This window comes from Bactrocera neohumeralis, chromosome 6 (assembly GCF_024586455.1).
Source record: "Bactrocera neohumeralis isolate Rockhampton chromosome 6, APGP_CSIRO_Bneo_wtdbg2-racon-allhic-juicebox.fasta_v2, whole genome shotgun sequence".
Taxonomy (NCBI): Eukaryota; Metazoa; Arthropoda; class Insecta; order Diptera; family Tephritidae; genus Bactrocera; species Bactrocera neohumeralis.
Genome location: NC_065923.1, coordinates 23,302,012 through 23,325,394, shown reverse-complemented (window position 1 = coordinate 23,325,394; position 23,383 = coordinate 23,302,012). Strand labels below are relative to the sequence as shown.

General features: G+C 32.7%; 2 protein-coding genes across 3 annotated transcripts in view; both read right to left on the bottom strand.

Annotated features, from left to right (window-relative positions):
- The window catches only part of LOC126761066 (capon-like protein), a 324,975-nt gene that overhangs the window by 29,917 nt on the left and 271,675 nt on the right, over positions 1-23,383 (bottom strand). The gene's annotated exons all lie outside the window — the stretch shown is intronic.
- Positions 378-22,757, bottom strand: LOC126761068 (putative uncharacterized protein DDB_G0274435). Its single transcript, XM_050476994.1, has 2 exons — positions 22,557-22,757; positions 378-2,866 (listed from the first exon to the last, which is right to left on the bottom strand). Exon 2 carries the CDS (start codon positions 2,237-2,239, stop codon positions 458-460), a length of 1,782 nt encoding a protein of 593 aa, XP_050332951.1. The 5' UTR covers positions 2,240-2,866; positions 22,557-22,757; the 3' UTR covers positions 378-457.

The window sequence follows — 23,383 nt, the reverse complement described above, 5'->3', positions numbered from 1 at the left end:
ATTGGATTTTCCTAAACTTTTTTCTATTAGTTGTTATCACCATACGCTCGGTGGCGCTGATATCAACATATGTATATACAAATCCCGGAAAAACAGGAATTTCTTTAGTTTTTCTAAGATTGAGTTATTTCTCAAAACCCTCAACAGCCTCATCTACTTAACGACCAATTATCGATATTACGCAACACTCTAATTGAAATTTCCTAAACAAATAGCGCACGCAAGCAATACAATTATCATATACGATCTATCGCGTAAGCGTGCCTCACCTCAAAGTCCATTGTTAAATTCGCATTATCCACAAAACAGCAGCCCGCCGCATCCAGCGCAATATTATTAATCTGAGCAGCGTAATTGCGGTTATCAGGTAATGGCATTAAGGCAGCGCTGCTGCTGCTGGCGCTCAAATTATCACAGCTCACTTTATGCGCGTTCGTATTAGTAAAAACACCATCGTCTATGGTGAGCCGATTGCTTGACTCTTTGCCACCGGAGATGCCTCTGCAACTTCAGCACCAGCGCTTTCCGGGCGCTGCAGGGGCGAGCTGCGTCGTCGCACACGCGGTTTATCCGCCACCGGTTCGCGGAAGGAGAGCTTCTTACGCGGTTTCTCGCCGCGCGGCTGTTCACCGCTAGGCGCGTTAGTGCTACCCGCGCCACTACCGCCACCACCACCACTCGCCATGCTGCTACTACTGCTGCAGTTGCCTAACTGCGCATTGTCATAGCCGGTAAAGGATTTGCGGCGCTGTAATTGCACGCGCTGCTCGCCACGCTGGTAAAGTTGATGATGGCGCCGACGATTTTCCGGACTCAGATGGTGTGACGCATCCTCATCATAAGCGGCGCCACCACCATTTCCGTTGCCGTTACCACTTACGCTTTCGCCGGCCAGACTCATTAGCGCCGGTGAAGTGTTTTGCCGCTGCAATATGCCGCGTTTACTATTATCGCCAGCCGCCGCGTAGCTGTCATTGACCGACCGCGATTGCTGATAATTGCGCGCGTGCGGTTGTTCATACTCGACGCCATTGTATTCGCTCTGATTGTGATACTGATTATGATTGAGCATTTGTGCGGATGTAGATCGGCGATGCGGTAACGGTGTGCCGTCCGGTGTCAATTTCTTGAACTTCAGGCGCGCCCTCAACACACTTTCACTGCGTTCGCTACGGTCACGTCCGCGTTCACGGTCTCTTTCACGTTCGCGCTCACGCGCTTGCTGTTGTGGATAGGATTGCTGCTGATATTGTTGATACTGCTGCAGCTGTTGCTGTTGCTGCTGATGTTCCTTCTCCGCTTGATGACTTGATACTTTGCGCTTTGTCTTACTCATGACCGGCAGCTCTTTCTTTATCAGATACACAATGTCCTCGTCATTGAAGAGTATGTGACGCGCGGGTGCATGCGCCGCAGCAGTCGTATTGCCACCGCTGCTCGAAGGCATGCAATGTAGCTGCTCATCGCTCGCGCGCTGCTCTTTATGCGCTTGTCGCCGTCCGTTGCTCTCACTTTCGTCCGTCTCATCCACATAACGGTAATCGCCGGCCTGTTCGTCGTCGCACAGCTCGTCGTTCGCCTGTCGGTAGGCTTCCTTGGCGCGCATTATATTCTCAATAAATGTGTCGTCCATAAAATGTTTGCGCCCATTCTTCTGCTGCCCCGCGCTCAGCTCATTCTCAACGGTGTTGATGAGTTCGTGTATATCCAGACTCTTATTGCGCGCGACCACTTGCTTGGGTTTGAGGCGTTGATTGGATTTTTTCAGCGTCAGCTCCTGCGCGCCTTTCTCTTTGTTCAACTTATCGCCACCGAGTATGTCGCGTATGAGCCCGCCGCCGCTACGAAAGATATTTCGGTGATAGTGTACGCCCGCATCTTTATCGGCGCCTACCGCATTTGTGTTGTTGCTTGTGCTGTTGCCGGTGTTTGTGTTGCCGCCAGCGCTGCTGTTTGTTGACTTGGCGTTCGTTGACGTCGCGTTGATTTTTTGTTGCTGTTTTAGTGGTTGTTGTTGCTGTTGTTGTTGTGTTTGTGTTTTATCGCCCGCCTTTTTGCCGCGTCCCCAAGGCAGAAAATCAAATGCTTTCGTGATGGGGCTACGCGCGCACACGGGCGTTTCGGTCACGCTGCGGTTGCGCCACAAGCCGCGCTTTAATGAGGACGTGCCAGTAGCTGGCGCCATTGCGCTCGGTCCACCAATGGCTAAAGGTTTCGCAGCGGCGTCGTGCTTCATCATTTCCGGCTCGTTGAGGACCGCCAGTTCGGCGCAATTAGCTTTTTGTGCAAAGGTTTTGAGCGACGCGTGGCCACGTGCGCTTGCCAAACTAACAGTCGCGTAAGTTTTCACCTTGATATGTTACACAGCGTATTAATTGTTGCTTTCTCTTTTGTTTAATTGTCAATTTGTCATAAAATTTCTGTGTGTTATTTATTTATTTCGCTTTGGCGCTCGCGGAAAATGTGCCACCTGTTGTGGGGTAACTTGCGTCTGCCGTTTGGAGGCCGTCGCTTTGTACGCGATTATTCGCAAGTGGCATTCACACACACAAACACGCACTTGCAGAACAAAATATTTGTGTTGTGTTAAATAAGTTATTAATATTTCAATGGCATTTTGGCAGTTTGTTCGCCCACTTGAATGAGCAAGGGGAAAAAGTGCCGCTAAGCGCTGAAAGCCAACGGCATCTTTACGGAGTTTATTCACTTTTTGTTTGTTGTTGTTCCTTTTTTATTATTTTTTGTGAATTCTTTTCTCACTCACTATGTTTTTTATAATATTATTGTATTTCGCGAAAAGTTTATTTTGATTTTGAATTTCTGCGAATTTTCACTTTGCTCGTTGTTGTGGAAATATTTGAAATGCCTGCAAATCATCGTAACTATAATAATGAACATACACACATGTATACACTATGCATATTCATACGTATATTTCATGGAAAAAATATTTAAAAAGAAACATTTCTCTATATCCAAAGAGTTTGTATCACTTTAGCGTTATTCTTTGTGGCGTTTGGGTATTTCGCGCTCATAACCGTAAATCTATTTTGTATCAGAAACACACGCGTTTATTGTTGAATTATTTTTGTTTAATACTTTTTAAATATTTTTATTGGTTGCATGTGCGAGATTTGTTTTTAAATGTGCGAATTTTGGTTTGCAATTTTTATTTAATAATATTTTGTTTATTTAACGTTTAATTTTCATTGATCTTTATAAGTAAATTAAAATCAAATAATTGAAAAATTATAACAGACGAATTTTCAATGGAATTATATACAACTGTCAGCGTTTTGCTGAATGACCCTCCAAAGCAATTACACTTTTACTCAAGCTAACAAGGTTGCTTGAATAAACATTAAGCAAATATTTCATATTTAAATTTTGTTTTTAATTTCATATTTTTCCAAATTTCTTTTTTTTTTCGAAAAATGCATTTAGTTATGCGGTCAAAAGTCAGTTTTATCGAAATTATTTATTATAGCCGAATGATATTTATAACTATTGGTCTTCGTGCTGCTTAACTTTATGCTGTATAACTTAAAAATTAAATTTCGAACGATCAATTGTACGGGAGCTATAAGTTTTAGTCAAAGATCTGCATGATTTTTATTGTAGCATTTTTATACATTCTCAGTAAGAAGTATGCAAAATTTGGAGTTCTTAACTGCTGTATTGGCTGCTGTATAACTCAAAAACTAATTTTCGAACGATCAATTGTATGGGAGTTATAAGTTTTAGTCCACCGATCAGCATGATTTTTATTGTAGCATTTTTATACATTCCCAGTAAGAAGTGTGCAAAATTTGGAGATCTCAGCTGCTGTTTTAGATGCTGTATAGCTCAAAAACTAATTTTCGAACGATCAAATGTATGGGAGCTATAAGTTATAGTCCACCGATCTGCATGATTTTTATTGTAACATTTTAATGCATTCTCAGTAAGAAGTGTACAAAGTTTGGGGTTCTTAACTACTTAAATGAACACTATACAACTTCCGAAGCTGTTTTTGAACGCACAATTGTATGTGAGCTATGAGTTATTGTCATCCGAATTCAACGATTTTTCTTACACTAGGCTTACACATCATAAGTAAAATATGCTCAAAATATGGTGTGCTTAGCTGCTAAATTGTATGATTTCTAACCCAAAAATAAATTTTTTAACTATAATTTGTATGGGCACTATAAGTTATAGTCTTTCGATCTTAATGATTTTGTTTATACAATTTTTTGTACGTCATTCGTAAGTGGTGTTCAAAACTTGGAGTTACTGGCGGCAAAAATGTATGCTGCAGAGCTTCTAAAAGCATTTTTGAACAATCACAAATATCGAATTTCGAAGATTTTCACTTTCCGTTTTCGACTCGAAATAAGTACAAAACTATTAAAATTTATGTTCTTAACTTTATGATTGGAGAAGTAATAATCGAAAGTTGTATATTTGAACACTGTCTTTCGAGTTTAGTCTTCGCTACTAAAATTTTTTTCTTCGTATCGAATACAAAACTTGGCATCAATGTTATCTGTGTTCGAAACATTGCTCTTGCCAAAAATTTACTTTTCTTGTTTAAGAAACTTAACCGAAATATGATCGAAATAGTGGGTTTCTAAGGAAAATTATTTTAAACCAAACGCTTAGCTTTAGGTTAGAACTCTAATAAGTGCAAAGGACTGAGATCGAGTATTCTACTATGAATAATCTGAAGGCAATTGTTGTCTGCTGATATAACTTCGAGCTTAACAGAATTTTTAGTAGTTTAGTGATAAGACCTGAACTGTTTGTAGATTCATAGACCAAAGAACGGCCATGTGATAAACACTGGTTTGAAATTCACGTTAGAAATAATGGTCTTTTAGAATAAAGGCAGCTTTCCCTTATCCGAATGTGGCTACTTTAAATATTGTCCTTGGAAATGTCACTGGTTTTCAGAGAGTGTAAATCCTAACCTTTGTTGAATTACAGAAAGATGAACAACAAAAATATGAAATCTTGCTCCATATATTATATAGTTTATAGCTCACAACCTTGGCTACTGCAGCCAACATATAACGCTCAAGCGCCCCTGCCATCAATGCCAGATAAACAGTACATTTTATTTACAAACATATTTGAGCTTTAGGCCAATTTATAACGGTGCTATGACGTTGTTTTTAGTTTAGATAAATTTAATGAAAATTACACTATAAAAGCAACAAATTTATAAAAAGTATCCATCACGCTGAGCGACGTTAATTGGAGCCCCTGCCGAAATTGATTTGTTTTCGACAATTAATTGGCAACATTGTTTGGCCAGCAATTGTAGCAATTGAGGTGCCAACAAAAACACCAACCAGGAATACAATAAATTCAATAAATAATATACATAAATGTGCATGTATGTACGGGTATATTACTATTAATGTAAATATGGACGTGAATTATCTATACAAATTTTCAATTTAATGCTTTTTATTAGCATATTCTAGCGTAATTTAGCTCATTTTCATGAATGGCTGCATAATTTCATTAGCCACGAGTTAGCTTGTGTTGTTGCTTTTGTCTTGTTTCTGGATTGTCTGATAATTTACGAGTATATTCACCACAATATGTTGTTATTATTATTGTTGTTGTTGTTGTTGTTGTTATTAATGTTATTGTTGTTGTTGTTGTTATTAATGTTATTGTTGTTGTTATTAATGCTATTGTTGTTGTTGTTGTTTGCGTTAGCTGCTACACTTGCCGTATTAAGATACATTGTGGGCGAAATGAAAAATTTATTGCAGCACACACACACACACACATGCGCGCACTTAAACTCTCCTTCACACGCACACACACACACACTGGCGTGCGCATGTTATCACTTATAAGTAATTGTTGGTTTTTCCAAGAAAGCGATGCGCACGGCAGCGTGTTTGCCCCGAAGACACACACCAACTGCGCCAAGTGATCAGCATCCTTTCATTACGAGCATTTAAATTAAGTGGCTAGTGTGTAATGAATACATATTAATGATAACCAACAACATAGTGTGTATATTCAGTGCTTCAGTGAACTCATACGTACTTACACATATGCATGCATTGATATATAGGTATATACATATATAGTTATATGTAAGTATGTTTTTATGTTGCTTGGCCGAGGAAAAGCTCACTGGAACTCCAGACTTTAAATAGAAATGTGAGATATTTGTCTCGGCTGCAACATTGTGGTGCAAGCAGCTGCAGCGCTTATCTTATATGAGGCAAATAATGTGGCACACATATGAATATAAGACAGCGCAACAATACATTTATGCATAATTTATTGCCTGTTGTAATTTATGCCTTTAAACTGGCACACGCATGGCTTGCACTTGCCCAATACACACACACACAGAAACAATGATGCACACAAATAAACTCGCATGAGATATTTTTGTTTCCCTTCGCTGTTTCTTTTTTCGGAACAATGCGCTTTATTTAGATATTGCTCTGGAATACGATATACATATGTATTCTTGAATATATTATATACATGCAGTACATCGTCACCTAAAAAGCAAAAGATGTAAAATCACTTTTCAAATACTTGCAGGCATAAGAAAAACGATATAAAGAAACCATAGAAAAAAATTGTTGAGTTTTGGTTATAAAATGGTTATATAGTGGTTATATATTGATTATATCTGTTAGCGGAAACTTAACATTTCTGCGAATCGTAAAATAAAAACAATAATAAAGAACTCAATTCTGATACGTTGTTTTGTATTTTAGGTGACGATGTATATATTGGGTACACTTGGACACTTTCGAGGTGTCGTAAAATAAAATTTGGAATGCAACGTCAAATAAAACTATAAAAACCTGAAACATAACTATTTTCCTTTTTACGTCAAGCAAACTCTGAGAAAAATGGTATTAGAGTTGGAATTTAGTAACCTTTACTTTGAGAAACAATATTTTTCATAAAAAATTGTTGTTGTGTCAAATAAGCTCAATAACATGACGATAAAAAATACGCACCTTCGTGGACCCAGTGTTCAATTTTATATCATATATGTAACTGATTGTTTTGATTTGTTATAAAAATCATGAATTATTGGCAAAATAGTGTCATTTGGAAGCACATTAAAAGAAATGAAATTATATTTTTTTTTAATTTAACATTGGAAACAGCTTCCGTTAAGTCAAAAGACCACACTAGAACACAACTGACTCTTAGAAGTCGTTTATGTCTGTAACTTCTAAAATATACGAAAAGGACATACTTAAACCTCAGCTTCTAATATGACACATGGCTCAAAATACAATGAGTTATTACGTCAGTGGTATCTATGGCATTTACTATTTTTGTTGTATTAAAATAAAACTGAGTAAGTTAAAAAAAGCTTCAGTCAGAGGACGCAGTGGTTAGAGGCTTTGAGTGAATAAAAATGTAGGTTTATTTCAGTTAAGTAGACTCGACTTGTGGGCATGAATCTATGAAGGAACCGATCAAAGATTTTGTTAGCATATAAAGATGCAAAGACTTTGAAGGATATTCCGTGAGTTCTTTTGGTTTTGTTGCAAAGAAATTCCATCTGAAAAAAACTCAGCAAAAACGGAAAATTCTAAAACATTTGTCAGTAGCTACTAGCTAATATAATTTAACAACAATTAGTCGCTCTATATGCTTAAGACTACTATCAGCAAATTTATTATCCTTATTATACTTTATTAGTTAAATAAGTAAAATAAATTCATAGTAAACCAACATAAAGATGAAGCATAAAAAACTCAAATCCTTCAGCTAGAAACTTCTGATCTAAATTTTAACCGAAAACTAGCAAATCTGTGTTCAGCCTGCTTCACCTTCGATGGCATCAAGTGACCAAATAAAACTTATAAATTGCCAGCATTGTTTTCTAGGAATATTCTTTTGTAACTGAGCCTCAAGCGAAGACTAGAATTTTTATTGCACTTAAAAGGCTACTATGATCTAACCAGTTACGCTAGCTTCTCTCCTTTTTAAGGTCGGTAAAAAGGAACGATTTCAGTCAACCAATTTTCCACTCACTAAGTTGGCTTAAGCCTCATATTTAATAAGATCTATCTATCTATCCCTATACCTTCTTCCCATAATACTTTTGACAAATATTTAGAAGAGCTCATTCTACCACTCAGAAGTTAGAATATTTTGTTGAAGTAGAGAAATTTTATTTTAGTGATTAATTTTGAAAAAAAATTTATTCCATTGATCCCATACACGACTTCCGAAATTCTGCTTAAAATTAACTTACATTCAAAAACTAAAAAAAAATTTATTAGTCATTACAATAGATGAATAATAATAGATGTATGATCGAATAAGTAGGCAAAATTATGATTTTCGCAAAATGTGGGAAGAATTGCTGTTTATGTACACAAAAAAATCGAAATTATTGTTAGAAGTCATTCATCTTCCAATATAAAAAGATCGTGTGAAAATTTCAAGTCGATCGGACTTTTTTTTCGAAAACCACAAGTAGTCTGCTATTGTATTTTTTTCGATGATTAAAACGCATCAGCTGATTGCTATTTTATCAATAAACACAACCTTATTTACAGTCTGGACAACAACCGGCAGAGTTAAACCAGTTTGAAATCGATTTAAATTCAATTAAGAATTATTGTCGCAAAAAAATATATTATTTTTTATGGTTAATCAATCTAAATTAGCGATTTAATCGAGCAAAGGCTGATTATTTGATCAGTTAACTTCCGTGCGAAAAGACTATTAAGCAGGAACATTTAAATGAATGACATTTCTAGGCGAAGTTCTGTCGACCGAAATAGTTAAACTTATCAAGAAGTTAATATTTGGAACACCAAAATACTTTTATAATATGTTGAGAAATGTGAAACTAATTTAGAAAGGTAGAAAAATTGTTCTCTAAAAATATATAATTCTAATTGAATCTGAACCAAATATATAAGACTATAAGAATGTCGTGTGAAAATTGCACATCGAAAAGTTCAGCCCTTTCAGAAAAATTCTTCTAACATAATCTGAAGCCAACGTCGTTAAAAGTACGTTAAAAATACGTTAAAAGATTGGGAACCGATAACAATAAACTAAAAAAATAAGCAGCCGAAACTATTTGCCACATCAAACAAAAAAGCATTTGATTTTAAAATTCAAAAGTAAGCATTATACCTAAATACTTTTTGGGGTTCTAAGTATTCTAAGATTGCCCATATTTTCAAAAATACTAATTGTTTTCACTTTTTTGATTCATTTTAAAGAATAAAAGTTAAAAAAAACTAAAATTGTTAAATCGAAATTAAGCCTTAATTTTACATCTTTTCCACGAATAATCAAAATTCCTTCAAAAACATTATTTTTTTTTATTACTGCGATCAAAATAATATTTCTTTTAGATAAATTGGAAAAAAGTCAGCACTCTTAAGCTCATTTATTAAATTTATTTTTGTAAACTCATCACACACACACACACACACACCCATACACACACGCATATTAACATTCAAGTGCCAACTTAAATGACGCACGCGGAGTGGATATGTTGTAATGCAATTGCACAATATTCACTACCATTAATTTTCGAATATTAAAACAAAAGCTCATTGGCAGTTTAAGCAGCTGAAAATAAATTCAAGGTTCCACTATTTCGCTTCGAGAATGCTCGAATAGCCACCACCAAACACTTTACATATTACATATGTGTAAATGTGTATGTGTGTGTGTAGGCCGCATAGTAAAAGTAAATGTAAATGTATACTTATTTATTTTCAAGGAGATTAATTGCTGGCGCATTGGCGTCACCGGGTCTACGAAGCGCTTGTGGCCCACAGGCCAGATGCGCCCCATAGTCACAAAGCGAAGATGCTTTATGGAGAACAAAATGGAACGGCGCTGCAAAAATACATGTGACTATGTATTTGAGTATGTTAATACATATATATATGTGTGTGTGTGTGTGTGTCCCCGCCCATTTGTTATCGAAAAGTGTCTTATTGAATATTAAAGTGTTCACAATTTCTTAATTTTACGACCGCCGATGGATATTAATTTATTAATGCCTGTGTTTTTAAGACATTTCCTTATGGACGTGACTACATGCATTAACGGTATTTAGCTATATAAATTATGGAGGATTAAGAACACGCATATGTTTATGTATCGCGCCCATTTTATGTTGTAAAACGAATACAAAGAATCGATTTTTGATTTCAAAAATAATCATAAAAATGCATATTCGAAGCATCTATCAAATATTCAGCTCGTATGTGGTCGTTGAATGACGACAGGGAATCGTTGTATAACCCGTTAATATCGCGGTTTTTAATACTTCTTGAAGATGATGTTGAATTTTAAGTAGAAATCTTGCTCACCAGACACCAACTTCTGTGAAACGATTATGTGATCAAAAAAATAAAATTTTTAAAATATGTAAAGGTATTTTATTTTTAAATATTTATTAAATAAATTCATAAATATAATTTTCAAAATAGAAAAAACAATTTCACAGAATGAATAAAAACTTATAATTTCCTCTTTTCATATTCGAGGAATTTTCAAAAAATAGCAGACTGAACACTAAACTATATTCAAATTTCTCTCGAAAATTTAAAAATTCGAAGAAATTTCGAAAACATAAATTATATTCAAACATCACTCAAAAATTGAAAAATTCGAGGAATTTTCGAAAAAACAGGAGACTGAACATTATATAATATTCAAAAATTAGAAGACTGAATATTAAATTATATTCAAATTTCACTCAAAATTTTGAAAATTCGAGGAATTTTCGAAAAAATAGGAGACTCGAAAATTTTAGAAAAATATCTTTCTGGCCTTCATTCGCAAATTTCATCTCGGCATTCCTTGAGGTATTATACCTTAAAAAAAAAATTCATTTCAACCATAAACCAGATCGTGAGCATACGCACTTAGTCCTGTCATAAATTCTGTTACAATTCTTTCAATTACGTACGTAGAAAAATGTGCCGTTGTTTTTTATACAATGTATACTCTCATATAGTATAATAATCAGACTTTGCTCTCATTACATTAATAGTGGAAGAAAATGGTATTGCGGTCATTGCTTTATATATGTAAGTGTTGAAAAAACGCAAACTTCTGAGCTTCTCAAAAAATTGTATTTCGACAATGTTTTCTATCACACTATTGAGCGTCTTTCCAAAAACCAGTACAGTTCAGAAAGAGAAATGGTTGTTTTCGCAAACGCCTTCGCAGAAATCTCTAAGAAAACAGGAAATTTGTATATGGAAATCCACACGAAAGCCTCCCGTCTCTCAACTGGCAAACACGCTTGAAGCAAATAACAGCGAATTCCTCAGTGGCAACCGGCAACGAAAGAGTCCTTCTTTCACTGCTGAAGCCATTTTTAATCATCTAAAAGGCAAAATCTACTCAAAGACTTTCAAATATGCAAAAAATCGTATTCCAAAGATAAATCAAATACAAACAAAAAACGTAAAAAAAAAAAAAAAAACGTGGTCACCTTCAACTGCTGTAATGGTTTGGTGGGAAGTCTCCCGTAAAGGCATACATTTCTTCACTTCTATAAAAAGTGTGTCAGCAACATATTTTAAAAGGAGTGGCAATGCAGTTATGCTTTCAATGGAAAGCAGTGGATCTTCCACCAAAATTCTGCTCCAGCAAGATTCTGATTCAGCACACAAGGCAAAAACCACACAGCAGTGGCTAAAAGGCGATATTTCTAGTTTCTTAGCTGCAGCTGTCTCGAAGTCCGGATTTGAATCTACTGAACTATAGTTTGTGATCAGAGTTGGAGAACATGGCTTGCCGAATTCCACAAAGAAATGTGAAGAGTCGCAAGAAATCTTTGATTTTGGCAGCGTCGTCGATGTCAAAAGCAACTGTGCCAGTTGCAATTGATCAATGGTCAATCGTTTTAAGGCTTGTATGAAAGCAAAAGCTGACACTTTCGAATATGCATTATTAATTATTTTAACTTAAAAAATTAATTAAAATTAACTTAAAATTGAATTATATTTTAATTTTTATAACGGCCTGAACGTGTAACAGAACTTATGGCAAAGCTAAGTATATTAATTTTGGTATTCAATTAATAATAATTATTGATTTTAGCCGTTTAAAAGTTCGTTTTATATTTACTTAACTTTTGAGTATTGAAAAATGCAGAGCATTTGAATAATTTTTTCTCATTCACAAGCTTTCGTGGTTGTACAAAGAGTTGAAAAAGTTTGTTGAAGGTAATGAGTATGATTACTTAGAGTATATTGTAGCCGAGAATACGCTATACATAATCAGAAAAAGTTTAGTAAAATGGTCCATATCGATTTAAAATTGAAGTATATTATTTTTAAAGATATAGACTACCGATATAAAACAGAAAATTTTTTTGATAATTTCGAAATTTAACATAAATAAGTGAGAAAAGAATTTATTTTAGTTTTCAAGTCGAAATAGAATAAAGAACGAGTCGAAAATGAAAATTAGGGGATAATACCTATAGCTATTCGAAATCGAAAACGCGTGTAAGGAAATTTTCTCCAATATGCCCATATAATTCCAAAAATGGATATGTAAGTAACAAATATTAAAAACAAAAAAAAAACATTATCAAATACTTAATAATTTTATCAAAGTAAAATTTCTATATTTAATTTATAAATTATTACCAAAAACTATATAAAGAATTTTTCAGTATTATACTCTTTTATATGACAATACATATATTCAAAGCATTTCATTTAAGTCAGTTAAAAATAGTAAAAATTGCGTTTCGGAAAATTTCGACAGCTGCGCTACCTAAGCGATCTAAATCGAAACAGCTCAAAAGAATCTCGACAAGACGGCGGAAAATTCCAAGCATGCATACAATGAAGAAATGCATTTTTAATTATGTTCAAATGGCTGTAATAATATATAAATTATAAGCGCAAATTTATAATAAATAATGTAAAATTTTCCATGTTTCCCGATTTCCTAGAAACAACCACTCGCATACACACACATGTACAAGCATACAAAGTGAGGTGGATGCATATTTCCGTCGTTGCCGGCCATAATGTGCATGATTTGTAAATGCAACGAGTATGAAGAAAGCATATGCACGTGTCTTTGTATAGACACGTTGTATAGACACGTATGCATATATATGTAGAAGTATGCATGTGCTTTTACTTATGTAAGTATTATATTTATATGTCTATGTATGTGTGTGCATGTTTATGACAAGAAGAATTCCGCATTGCCATTGCTGATTGAAATGTAATGCATTTACGCCTGACTGCTGATGTGCTATTCAGTCTGCCACTCGAACTATGTTAGTGGGTGACGACATATTGACAGCTTGACAGAGTTGCAATTGTGCAATCAACTAGAAATTTTAACAAATAGTTAATGTTTATTTCAATTCCATTAAACATTTAAATGCATGTTGGAAATTGTCGATGAAATTGAGGAAAATTTCAGGTTGATTTGGAAAGCTTTTTTTGAAGCACTATCTATGATCATATTTGTAACCAAAAGTGAACAAAATAAACTAATAAATACTCGCCAATAGATGTAGTTTGAGAAGAAAGGGATAACGAATTGAACAAGCAATCGGAAAGTAAATTCCTTGTGAACCATCATCCAGTTTCAAATCATTCAATCATTATATAATATAAGGCTTCTTTGGGCAGTTAGTCTCTTCAAAAGCAATAAGTGCTTTTACCCTTAGAATACAAATAATCGATATATATATATCGCTAAATTGCCATTTTTTATAGTGATTTCCTAGTCTTTCGCTCACCAAAAACGATAAAAATAATAATAATAATTTAAATCGATTTATCGATAAATTATCGATTTTTTATATTGATCCAATGCCAAAATAATTTCGCGAATCAAATAAATTTTCCAATGAAATAAGAAGAATAATTATTATCGACTTATCGATAAATAATCGATTTTCTAAAACCGCTGAACCGTTGCTTCACTGATCACGCTAATCAAAATATATTTCAGAATAACAAAAAACACGAAATATATTGAGTTATCGAGTGAAAGGTAATCGATTTTGCATATCCATTCAGTATGCTGTAGCCAAAGTGACTCAAGTATTTTGGACAAAAACATTTTGTCAAATACCTCACTTAGCAAAACGGGCTCTAAGCAATAAAATTAAAATAATCGATAAAATAAATCGATAATTTATCGATTTCTAATATCGATTGACTATTCTTAGCTTTCCAAAAAACGCTCTTATCAGAAGATGAAAAGTTATTAAAATTAATTCATCGATAAATTGACAGTTTGATAAATCGATTAACCATTTACGCTATCGAAAAAAATTTCAGTAGAAAAAAACAATTATTTTCGACGAATCAATAAATTATAGATCTTTCTATATCGATCCTATCAAATATCGCTAAACCAACGCATATAAGTTACTTATACCCATCCTTTCACGGTACCTAAAAAATGTTTTTCGCTTAGAAAAATAAAAATTTAAATCAATTTATCGATATATTAAATGGGAATTTTGGAAAATGTTGACAGAAATACAATTTTAAAACCCTCCTAATATGCTTCTCTTTACTGAGCATAGCCAGAGAATAACCAAGCAATTGAAACAATCTCAGGATTGCAGAACGAGCCTCCTCGTGACAATGATTCATTGCACTTGTATATACATACAAACATACATACGTATATAGCATTATAGCCTAATGGATCATGAATCTAATATTTGTTTAAAAGTAATAAAATTGCACGTTAAAAGTCAAAAAATATTATTTCTAGACACCTATGCATATACAATACACCTATACACCCATATATATGTGTATAACGGTTTCTATGCAAAATACGGAAGCATCAAGCTTGAGTTTAGTTTATTTGTCAATCACATTGAATATTTTCAAAACAAAAGAATAACATCCGTAACGTATTGTAAATAAATAAATTGTAAATTTTGGAACATTGCTTTTACTTGTAGTACAAATATACCTAAAAGGATGGTATATAAGGGTATCCGTTATTTCCCATATTGAATTTTTTCAGCAAACGCTTAACTCTCAAGTTGCACAACAGAAAATCTAACATAAACAAGAACTTTATATAATGTTCTAAGCATGCGTACAGTACACCATGGCGTATGAGTAACAAATAATGTATTAGGCACTTCATATGAATACTCTAACGATCTTCCATGTATAAATTTGACTGCACATAACTTTTAAAATAATGTTTTCATGAAAAAAATATTAAGACCTTTTTTGTTGAGCGAAAATTTTTTTATTAGAATATTTTATTTTCCACGGAGAAAGTTTAGTGGCTTTACATATAAAAAATTTATACCAAAAAATTAAAAAATTAGATGCAAATATATGGTAGAAGTAAAGTGCTTTAGGCACGGTTTAAATTGAAAATAAAAAAAATTGTTTCAATTGGATAACTTTTTTAAGCTAAACACTGAAATTCAGCGCACGTTTGCAGAAAAGAAATAAATAAACTTAAAACTACGGACACCCTACCATATTATACATACAAGTATAAGCTGATATACATTTATGACACCATTTGCATGATTTTCGCTGACGAATTGTTTACTACACGATATGGACGTATTTATGTAAACATAAGTTCGTATCTACATCATACCCTAATCGATTTATTCCCATATAAAGGGTGACCGCATACACATTATTGATGATCCATACAGATAACAACAACAATAAACGCCACCGGCTGCTGCCAGCGCACGATTATTGCGCGATTATTTACTATTTCTTCATAGTTCACTTGACTTGTGGTTGGCAGCGGCTTTTTTGGGGTCGCTTTGGAGATGAAATGAAGCGTTGCGCCACTGTTGTATGTATATGTTTGTAATAGTATATAAATATTCAAGTTTATTTATTTTGTAAGGAAAAATTGGCTTAAATGAAAATTCTCAAAATATAAATGGAAAAAATTGGCACTTACATGTGCTAGTATGTAACGGTGCATGCACTCGCATTGTAAATAAGCACAATTGTGAATCTAAATATTTGTCTAGAAATTTAGCCACTGCACTCGTAGACGACGCGCCATTAGCCAGTTCATACTAGGTTGTAAATATATTTGTTTATTTTTGCTTAATTATCTTGAAGAAAAGCACAGCAAGTTTACAGTTAATTTACATGTGAGATTTGGGTTTAAGCGAAATCAACAGATATTTCTATAAATATCTATACTTGTATAACTATGACCAATATGTTTATTAAATTATATGTCATTATAAGTTCAATGAAAGTTTTTAGTAGGAGCGTTGCCTTGGTTAATTAGCAATATTTCGTGAGAATATATTGTAGTCAGTTTTGGCAGTGTGATCGATTATATGACAGTTATATGCTGTAGTGATCCGATCTGAACAATTCTCTTGGGGACTATAGTGTTGGCTTCGAGAATAATCTATCCTAAATTTCGTGAAGACATCTTAACAAATGAAAAAAAAGCATGTTTCTGATCGTTCAGTTCGTATGACAGCCTTAGCGCGTAGTTGTCCGATTCACACAATTTCTTTGGAGATTGTACCGTCGCCTCAGGTATTTATCTATGCCAAATTTCTTGAAAATACCTTGTCAAATAAAAAAGTTTTCCACACAATGACTTTATGTTGTTCAACCAATTTGTGCGACAACTATATGCTATAGTGGTACGATCTGAACAATATCTTCGGAAATTGCTGTGTTGTCACCGAAAATCCTTTGCGCAGAGTTTCGAGAATATAACTTGTCAAATAAAAAAGTTTTTCATACAAGCGCTTGATTCCGATCGTGCAGTTTGTATGGCAGCTATATGTTATAGTGGTTCAATTTTGGCAATTTCAACAAATAAGCAGCTTTTAGAGAAGAAAATAACATGTACGAAATTGTAGAGGAATATCTTAAAGACTAAAAACTTAATTCGCGTACGGACACAAAAACGGAGAGACATGACTCAGTTCCTCAACTTAATCGTTTATAGATGTATTTTACAAGGGCTTCGATATTTTTTTTTGCCTATTACAAACTTTGTAACTTTATATACCCTGTTCAGGATAATAAAATAAATTTTACTATTTTAAATACAATTTAATTAATTTATTTCGAAATGACCTCTTCCTTCGCCCCAATTTAATCACTATACCATAAATTATTCAAAAAACTAGGCAAAGCCTCTAGAACTCTCTAAAAGTTTAATTGCTTTCTAACGTAAAAAAAAAGATTATTTAATAAAAACTACTATCCATAACCGTCTTTGTTTTAACTAACTTTTTTGTGAAGCTCAACATTTTGCGGTTTACTTTGAAATTGTTTTCTATGATATCATTAGTAAGCATACTATTTGAAGAGGATAATTATCATTCTTATAAGTTAAAGCTTTTACTTCTTCTTCTTCTTTAATGGCGTAGCTTCTGCTACATTCTGCTTATATTTATTTCTGCTTTGTCCAGCTTATTTTTCACGAGGACTTAGCAACCAATTTCTAAAAGAGTGATTTCACTTCAAAGCAAAATTCTTTATACAGAAGTGCTTAGAATAGTTTTCGCTATAAAATTATAGAAAGATAAAAGAAATTTTAATTTTTCACTTAACAAGAATCGTAATGTTTACATTTTTAATATTTATGAAAATACATATTTAGAAGAAATAGAAGGTTTGGTTGGATTTAGTTTGAATTCTAGGCTTTTGGGGAGATGGATTGTTCGAGGGAAAAAATTATAGTTCCATTTCGACAGAAATTTTTTTAACCATAATTTGAAAATATTCAATGGAATGTAATAAAAGAAAATATTTAAAAAAAATTTTGTTCTTAAAAAAACCGGCAAAAAAGTAATGTTCATTCATAGCATGAATGTGAAATAGAATTGAGAGTATGAAGATATATTTCATCTTACCAGACAGCGTGGGCGCATTAGACCATAGATCGCATTGCAAAGCCTCAATTTTACAAGACAGCTTGATAATGAACGCTTTTGGACTAAAAAAGTTTCATATAATATGTACTTCGGTTGCAATATGCCACCAAAATGTGGATGAAGTTTTTATGGTTAGCAATAACTCATATACGAAGTAGTTGTTCGTTTAATTCAGACTAAAGTTATTATAGTTTTATTGTCATTGTGCGACAAACAAATGTGCTCAGAATGAATCTCTATAACTACAATGGCAGATGACAATTTTTCAGGGCTACCTCTACAAAAAAAATGCTAACATGCTTCTAATACATTTTTAAAGGGCCTTGAATAAAAATAATGCTAGCTGTTCAAAGAAATCCTTTCAATATTTTTCAAAAAATCCAAAATATTTTTTGGTAGTGAATTGTTTGGGGATTAACTGTTAAAGGCCACCTTTTTGAAAAAGGACGTTTCATAGGTGGAAAAATATTTTTAAAAAAATCTTTTTTTTTGTTTTCAAATTAATGAAGTGGCCAATATTATTACTAAGAATATTATGGTATTTTGAATTTGGAAAAGTTTCTAGTTTTGTTTTCAAATTAATGAAGTGGCCAATATTATTACTAAAAATACATATTATGGTACTCAGAATTTTGAAGTTTAGTCATACACCCACTGTGATCTTGTTTTATAATAAAGTCTCTTCCGTCAGCCAATCCCAATTTCCCGCCACTGTTTCCTACATAGCAAACCTCATCCCAATATCCTTGTTTTCTTAACCAACAGTCAGAGTTAACAGTCGGTTAATCGGAGCTTTTTTATCAACACAAACCATTGGCTTCACGTTCCCCCTCATACGCCATTCTAACGGCCTCAAATCGCATTAATTAGTTGGTTAATTCTCGGACTCACTGCTTGATATGATTAGGTTCATTTCCATAGAATATGACTGCATTTATATTGGCGCAGAGAACCAATAAGTCACAAACCGTAAACATGTAGCGCATGCATTGTCTGTAAAGTGGGCTCTTTTTGGATTACTGATTTAAGTTTTACGAAACGCGTTGTTCAAATTATATATGTTCCAATTGAAAAGAGATGATTTGGTCCCCAGTTTATGTAGAAATAAGTTTTGAAAACAAAAGCGTCTACCACCAGCAACGCTCGAGGTGCTCTAGGACAATATTCTTAGGAGCTCACAATAGCAAAAATTACAACTGAAATGCCTCAGCATCGACATAAATGGGTGGAGAGATATAAATGGAGCCATGGCAGACATTTGGTCGAAATTTTTTTTCAACTTATAAATGGCTGCTTTCAATTATCGACATAACCAAAAAAAAAAAACAAAACCACAGAACCGTTTTGGACCAAATTTTAGTGTTTAATTTCATTAAGGCATCACGTCGATCTTGTTGGTAGACTCGTTAAATATTAAACAAGATTTGGAACCAACTAGGAACCAAGTAATATACAGATTTTGTCATAACTTAGTGCGATTGATTATTGAAGCTATAAAAAACATTGGAGCACACATGTAGAACACATTAGACCAAAAATAATCATTTGTTACCCAAACTATTTTTCTAATTCTAGAAATCAAACAATCAGCTAATGCGAACACATGTCTCTAAATCAGGCATTATAAAATTAAAAGTTTCTACAAAGTCTAAAAAATGGTGAAAATAGAAAAATGGAAAAAATGTCAAATGGCAAAACCACAATTAGCAAATGCACGAATGTTGCGTATACGCCATGTACAACCAAACACTGTCACATACTTTTATGCAAACAATATGGCTTATTTTCGCTTTGATGTGTGATTCTAATATTTTTTTCAAACTGGATATGAATTAGAAAAACGGTTACTATGAAAAAAAAGGAAAAAATATCGGAAAATTAAAAAAAAAAAAATCAAAAATTATACATTAAAAATTTCAATCAAAAATTTTGCACTTTCTCAAATGAATTTTTTTCATAAGTAAAAGATTTCCATGTGTCATTAATATGTAGCAGATTCGCCTTTCGTTTTTGGCCAAAATTTATGTCTTCTGGTGTGTAAGTTTTTCACCTGTGCACGCTTATTGGCCGCATGTCAGCCAACAAAAATTAATGTTTTCACCATATATTTTCGCTTTGAACACGGCCAACAAAAACAACAACTAATAAAGCGACATTAATTAGATGCGCGTTGTGCGGCTTGTTTTCTTTTTGGAATATTTTTCTTAAATTTTTGGCGTTTTTCTGTGCTTTTTATGAGCATATCGTGCGCTGACAAAAAATACAGCGCAAATGTTTTTTTATTTTTTGTTTTTATTGTCAATTTTTACTTTTCATATTTTTGGTTATTAATTAGCGGCGTTCGGACTTGGATTTTGTACGCGGTTTATTATTGTTTTTTTTTTCTATTTAACGCGCTTTGTTTTTTTTTGTGTGACATACACTGAAACTGGGAAGTCATTAATGTGAGTGACATAGCCTAGAGGCGTTTATGTGTGGATAAGTATGTGTGTGTTTGTACTAATAGTTCCTCAAACATGTAATAAATTCGCTTGGCTTGCTTTATCCGCTGGATTCTTGGCTTTCTCACATAATTTTGCGTCGAAATTGGCGGTCAGCAGCGCGTCGCGTCTGTGATGCCGTCAGCAAAACATACAAACACACACACTCACATCCTCATTAGTTGTAAACTAACATCTAACAGTCTTAATACATTTGGCTATTTCCATTTTCATAGTTTTGGTGATCGAGGCAAACTAATTTCGTATGTCATATTTGAATTTATGGCTCTGGCTGCCACAAGAAATTAGAAATTCGGAAAAACGCGCAGGATTTGCGACGTAAATCGCGGAATTTTAATTAAATTGTTGGATTTTCTACTTTGTTTTTGATTTTTTTTTTTCGGTATACAACTTGCGTACTTTTGTGCACCTGCCGTTAGTTATGGCCGCACATGTGTTCCTTGTTCTGGTACTAACACAAAGGCATGCACTGTAAATCACTATAAACGCACAGCAATTTCATTTGGAATTAGAGGTTTGTAATTTTTGCTGGATTAGTTTGAGAAATTTTGGTGCCAATTTGTATTTACGTGTTTTTTTTTAATATTTTGGTGGTGTTTTTCAGTCTCTGTTCAGACAGCAAACACATGTTGCATGTTTTGGAATGTTTTTAAATTCATTTACCGTTATTTTCAACAATATTCAATAAATAAGTCACTTTTAGTTAATTTTTAAATATTTGTCTTAATTTTTTTTATCAAATTAACGTTTTATTTTAATTAAATAATTAATTTTTTTTTAAATTAATTAAAATTTATTTTACCGCCGTTTCCGTCATTTAACGCCGTCACTTTTAATTCATTTTTAAATATTTTGCTTAAATTTTTTGTGTTATTTTTTTTTTAATTAATTTTTTTTTAATTAAATATTTTTTTTTTAATTTTTTTATTTTAATTATACATATTTTTCTTTAAGTAATTTAGATTTAATTTTTATTTTTTCATAATTCACATTCATTTTTAATTCAATATTTATCACATGTATAACTCACTTTTGATTATTTTTTAAAGTTTTTATATTATTTTTTTTTAATAAATGTCGATTAGCTTTTAACAAATAATTTTTTTAATAACCTACTGATTTAATGTTTTTAGTTAACGTTAATTAATTTTTTTTTTATAAATTAAAATATTTTTAATTACATAATTTTTTGGAATGATTTTCTAAGTATTTTTGGTTAAATTTTTAGTCTCGGGCAGCAGGTGTTGCAACTACGATTTTTTGAAAAGGAGTCATTTACCGGCATTAATTTAACAGAATTTTAAGGTTTTTCAATAAATTTCTTTCATTTTTAAAGTTTCTTAGTTAATTGATTCTTTTTATTAAAATTTGTTTTTCATTAATTAAATTTAAGTATTGTATTGTATCACTTTTATTAATTTTTAAAGTTTTTTTGTTAATTAATTTTTTCTAATTAAAATTTGTTTTTTAATAATTTAATTTTTTACACATTATTTTTTAATTAATTAAATAAATAAATTTTTTATTTTAATAATTTATTGGTAATTTAGTCTTCCTAATTAATTACAATGTTTTTTCAGTTAAAAAATGTTTGAAATTAATTTTTTTGTTATATGTATTTTCTTTTTTTTAGTCTTTGGCAATGCATGTACATAAGAGTTTTCGAAAATATTTTTGAGTTCATGTACCGTCACTTTGAAAACTATTTTATATTTTAGTCACTGTTATAAATTTTTTAAATATTTTATTTGAATTAGTTTTATTATAACAAGCCAACATGTTTTTTAATAAATATTTTTTTTAATTAAATAAAAGTTAAATAAGGTTTTGAAATTTTTTAATGAAATATTCTTTCTAATTTTTTTGTTTTAATATTTTGTTTGGTCGATTTTTTAGCTTCTAGTCACATGTTGCATGTATTTTTTCAAAAAAGTTTTCAATTCATTAATTAATTTTTTTTTACTAAATTGTAAATTCACCACAAATTTTTAGCATGATTTTAGATAAAAACTTAATTTATTTAATTTTTAAATTTTATATATATTTATTTGATAAATTAAATTTTTTATGAATTAATTTTTTTATTAATTATTATTATTTTAATTTTTTTATAACAAATTAAGATTTTATAAATTGTGTATTTACGCAAACTTCTATAAAATTACTTTTACTATTTCTACCACATCAACAAATATTTCATGTTCCACCACCACACTCCAAATAAAAGTTTACTTCTTAATCCACCACGTTAACTTCTCGTTTTTAAACACTTTCAATCACCGCTTGTGCGATTTTCGATACTCGCGCTAACCGTCGGTGCGTTCTGTGCGTGATCGTTCCGCGATATCGACTACTGCACCGCTTGAGCGTTGAATAACAACACATCTGGCCTGTCGGCTGGCTGGCCAAAATATTCCAACCGCCTCACTGATCTGGTTAATTTCCATTGGTGACGTTTTCATGCAAAGCTTTCCGAGCTTTTCCAATTTTGATTTGCACGCTCTCTCGCATTTTCCATCATATTTGCTTATCTTTTCGACAACTCTCTCTCTCTTTATGGGGTTTACTAGTGCTGATATTACATTGATTTCAAAAGTCCCGCTCTCTGGTGCTCTCCTATTCTCTGGCACGGCTTCGCTTCCAGCATCGGTTCGTTGCTTTTATTCTGTGCCGTGTTCGAAAATAAGTGTTTCTTTGTTCTCTATATAGTATCTCGATATTTTTGTTTTGCTTACCCCATCACGGCAATCGCCGACTTTTCCCCTTCTATTTTTCTACTTCGTACCCTCCGCGCTGGCAATGTGTTGATCATATAGGCAGTAGCGTGTGTGTTTTTGGGGCTTTCACGATTTTTCGTGACGTTCAATTTGCGTTTTCTTTTGTATTTTTGTTTTTATTTGTTGATGTGTTTTGGTTTTCATTTGTTATTGTTGTATTTTTTTGTGTAGATTTGACTATTTTTGTTGCTGTTATTTTCTTTTCGCAGTTGCTA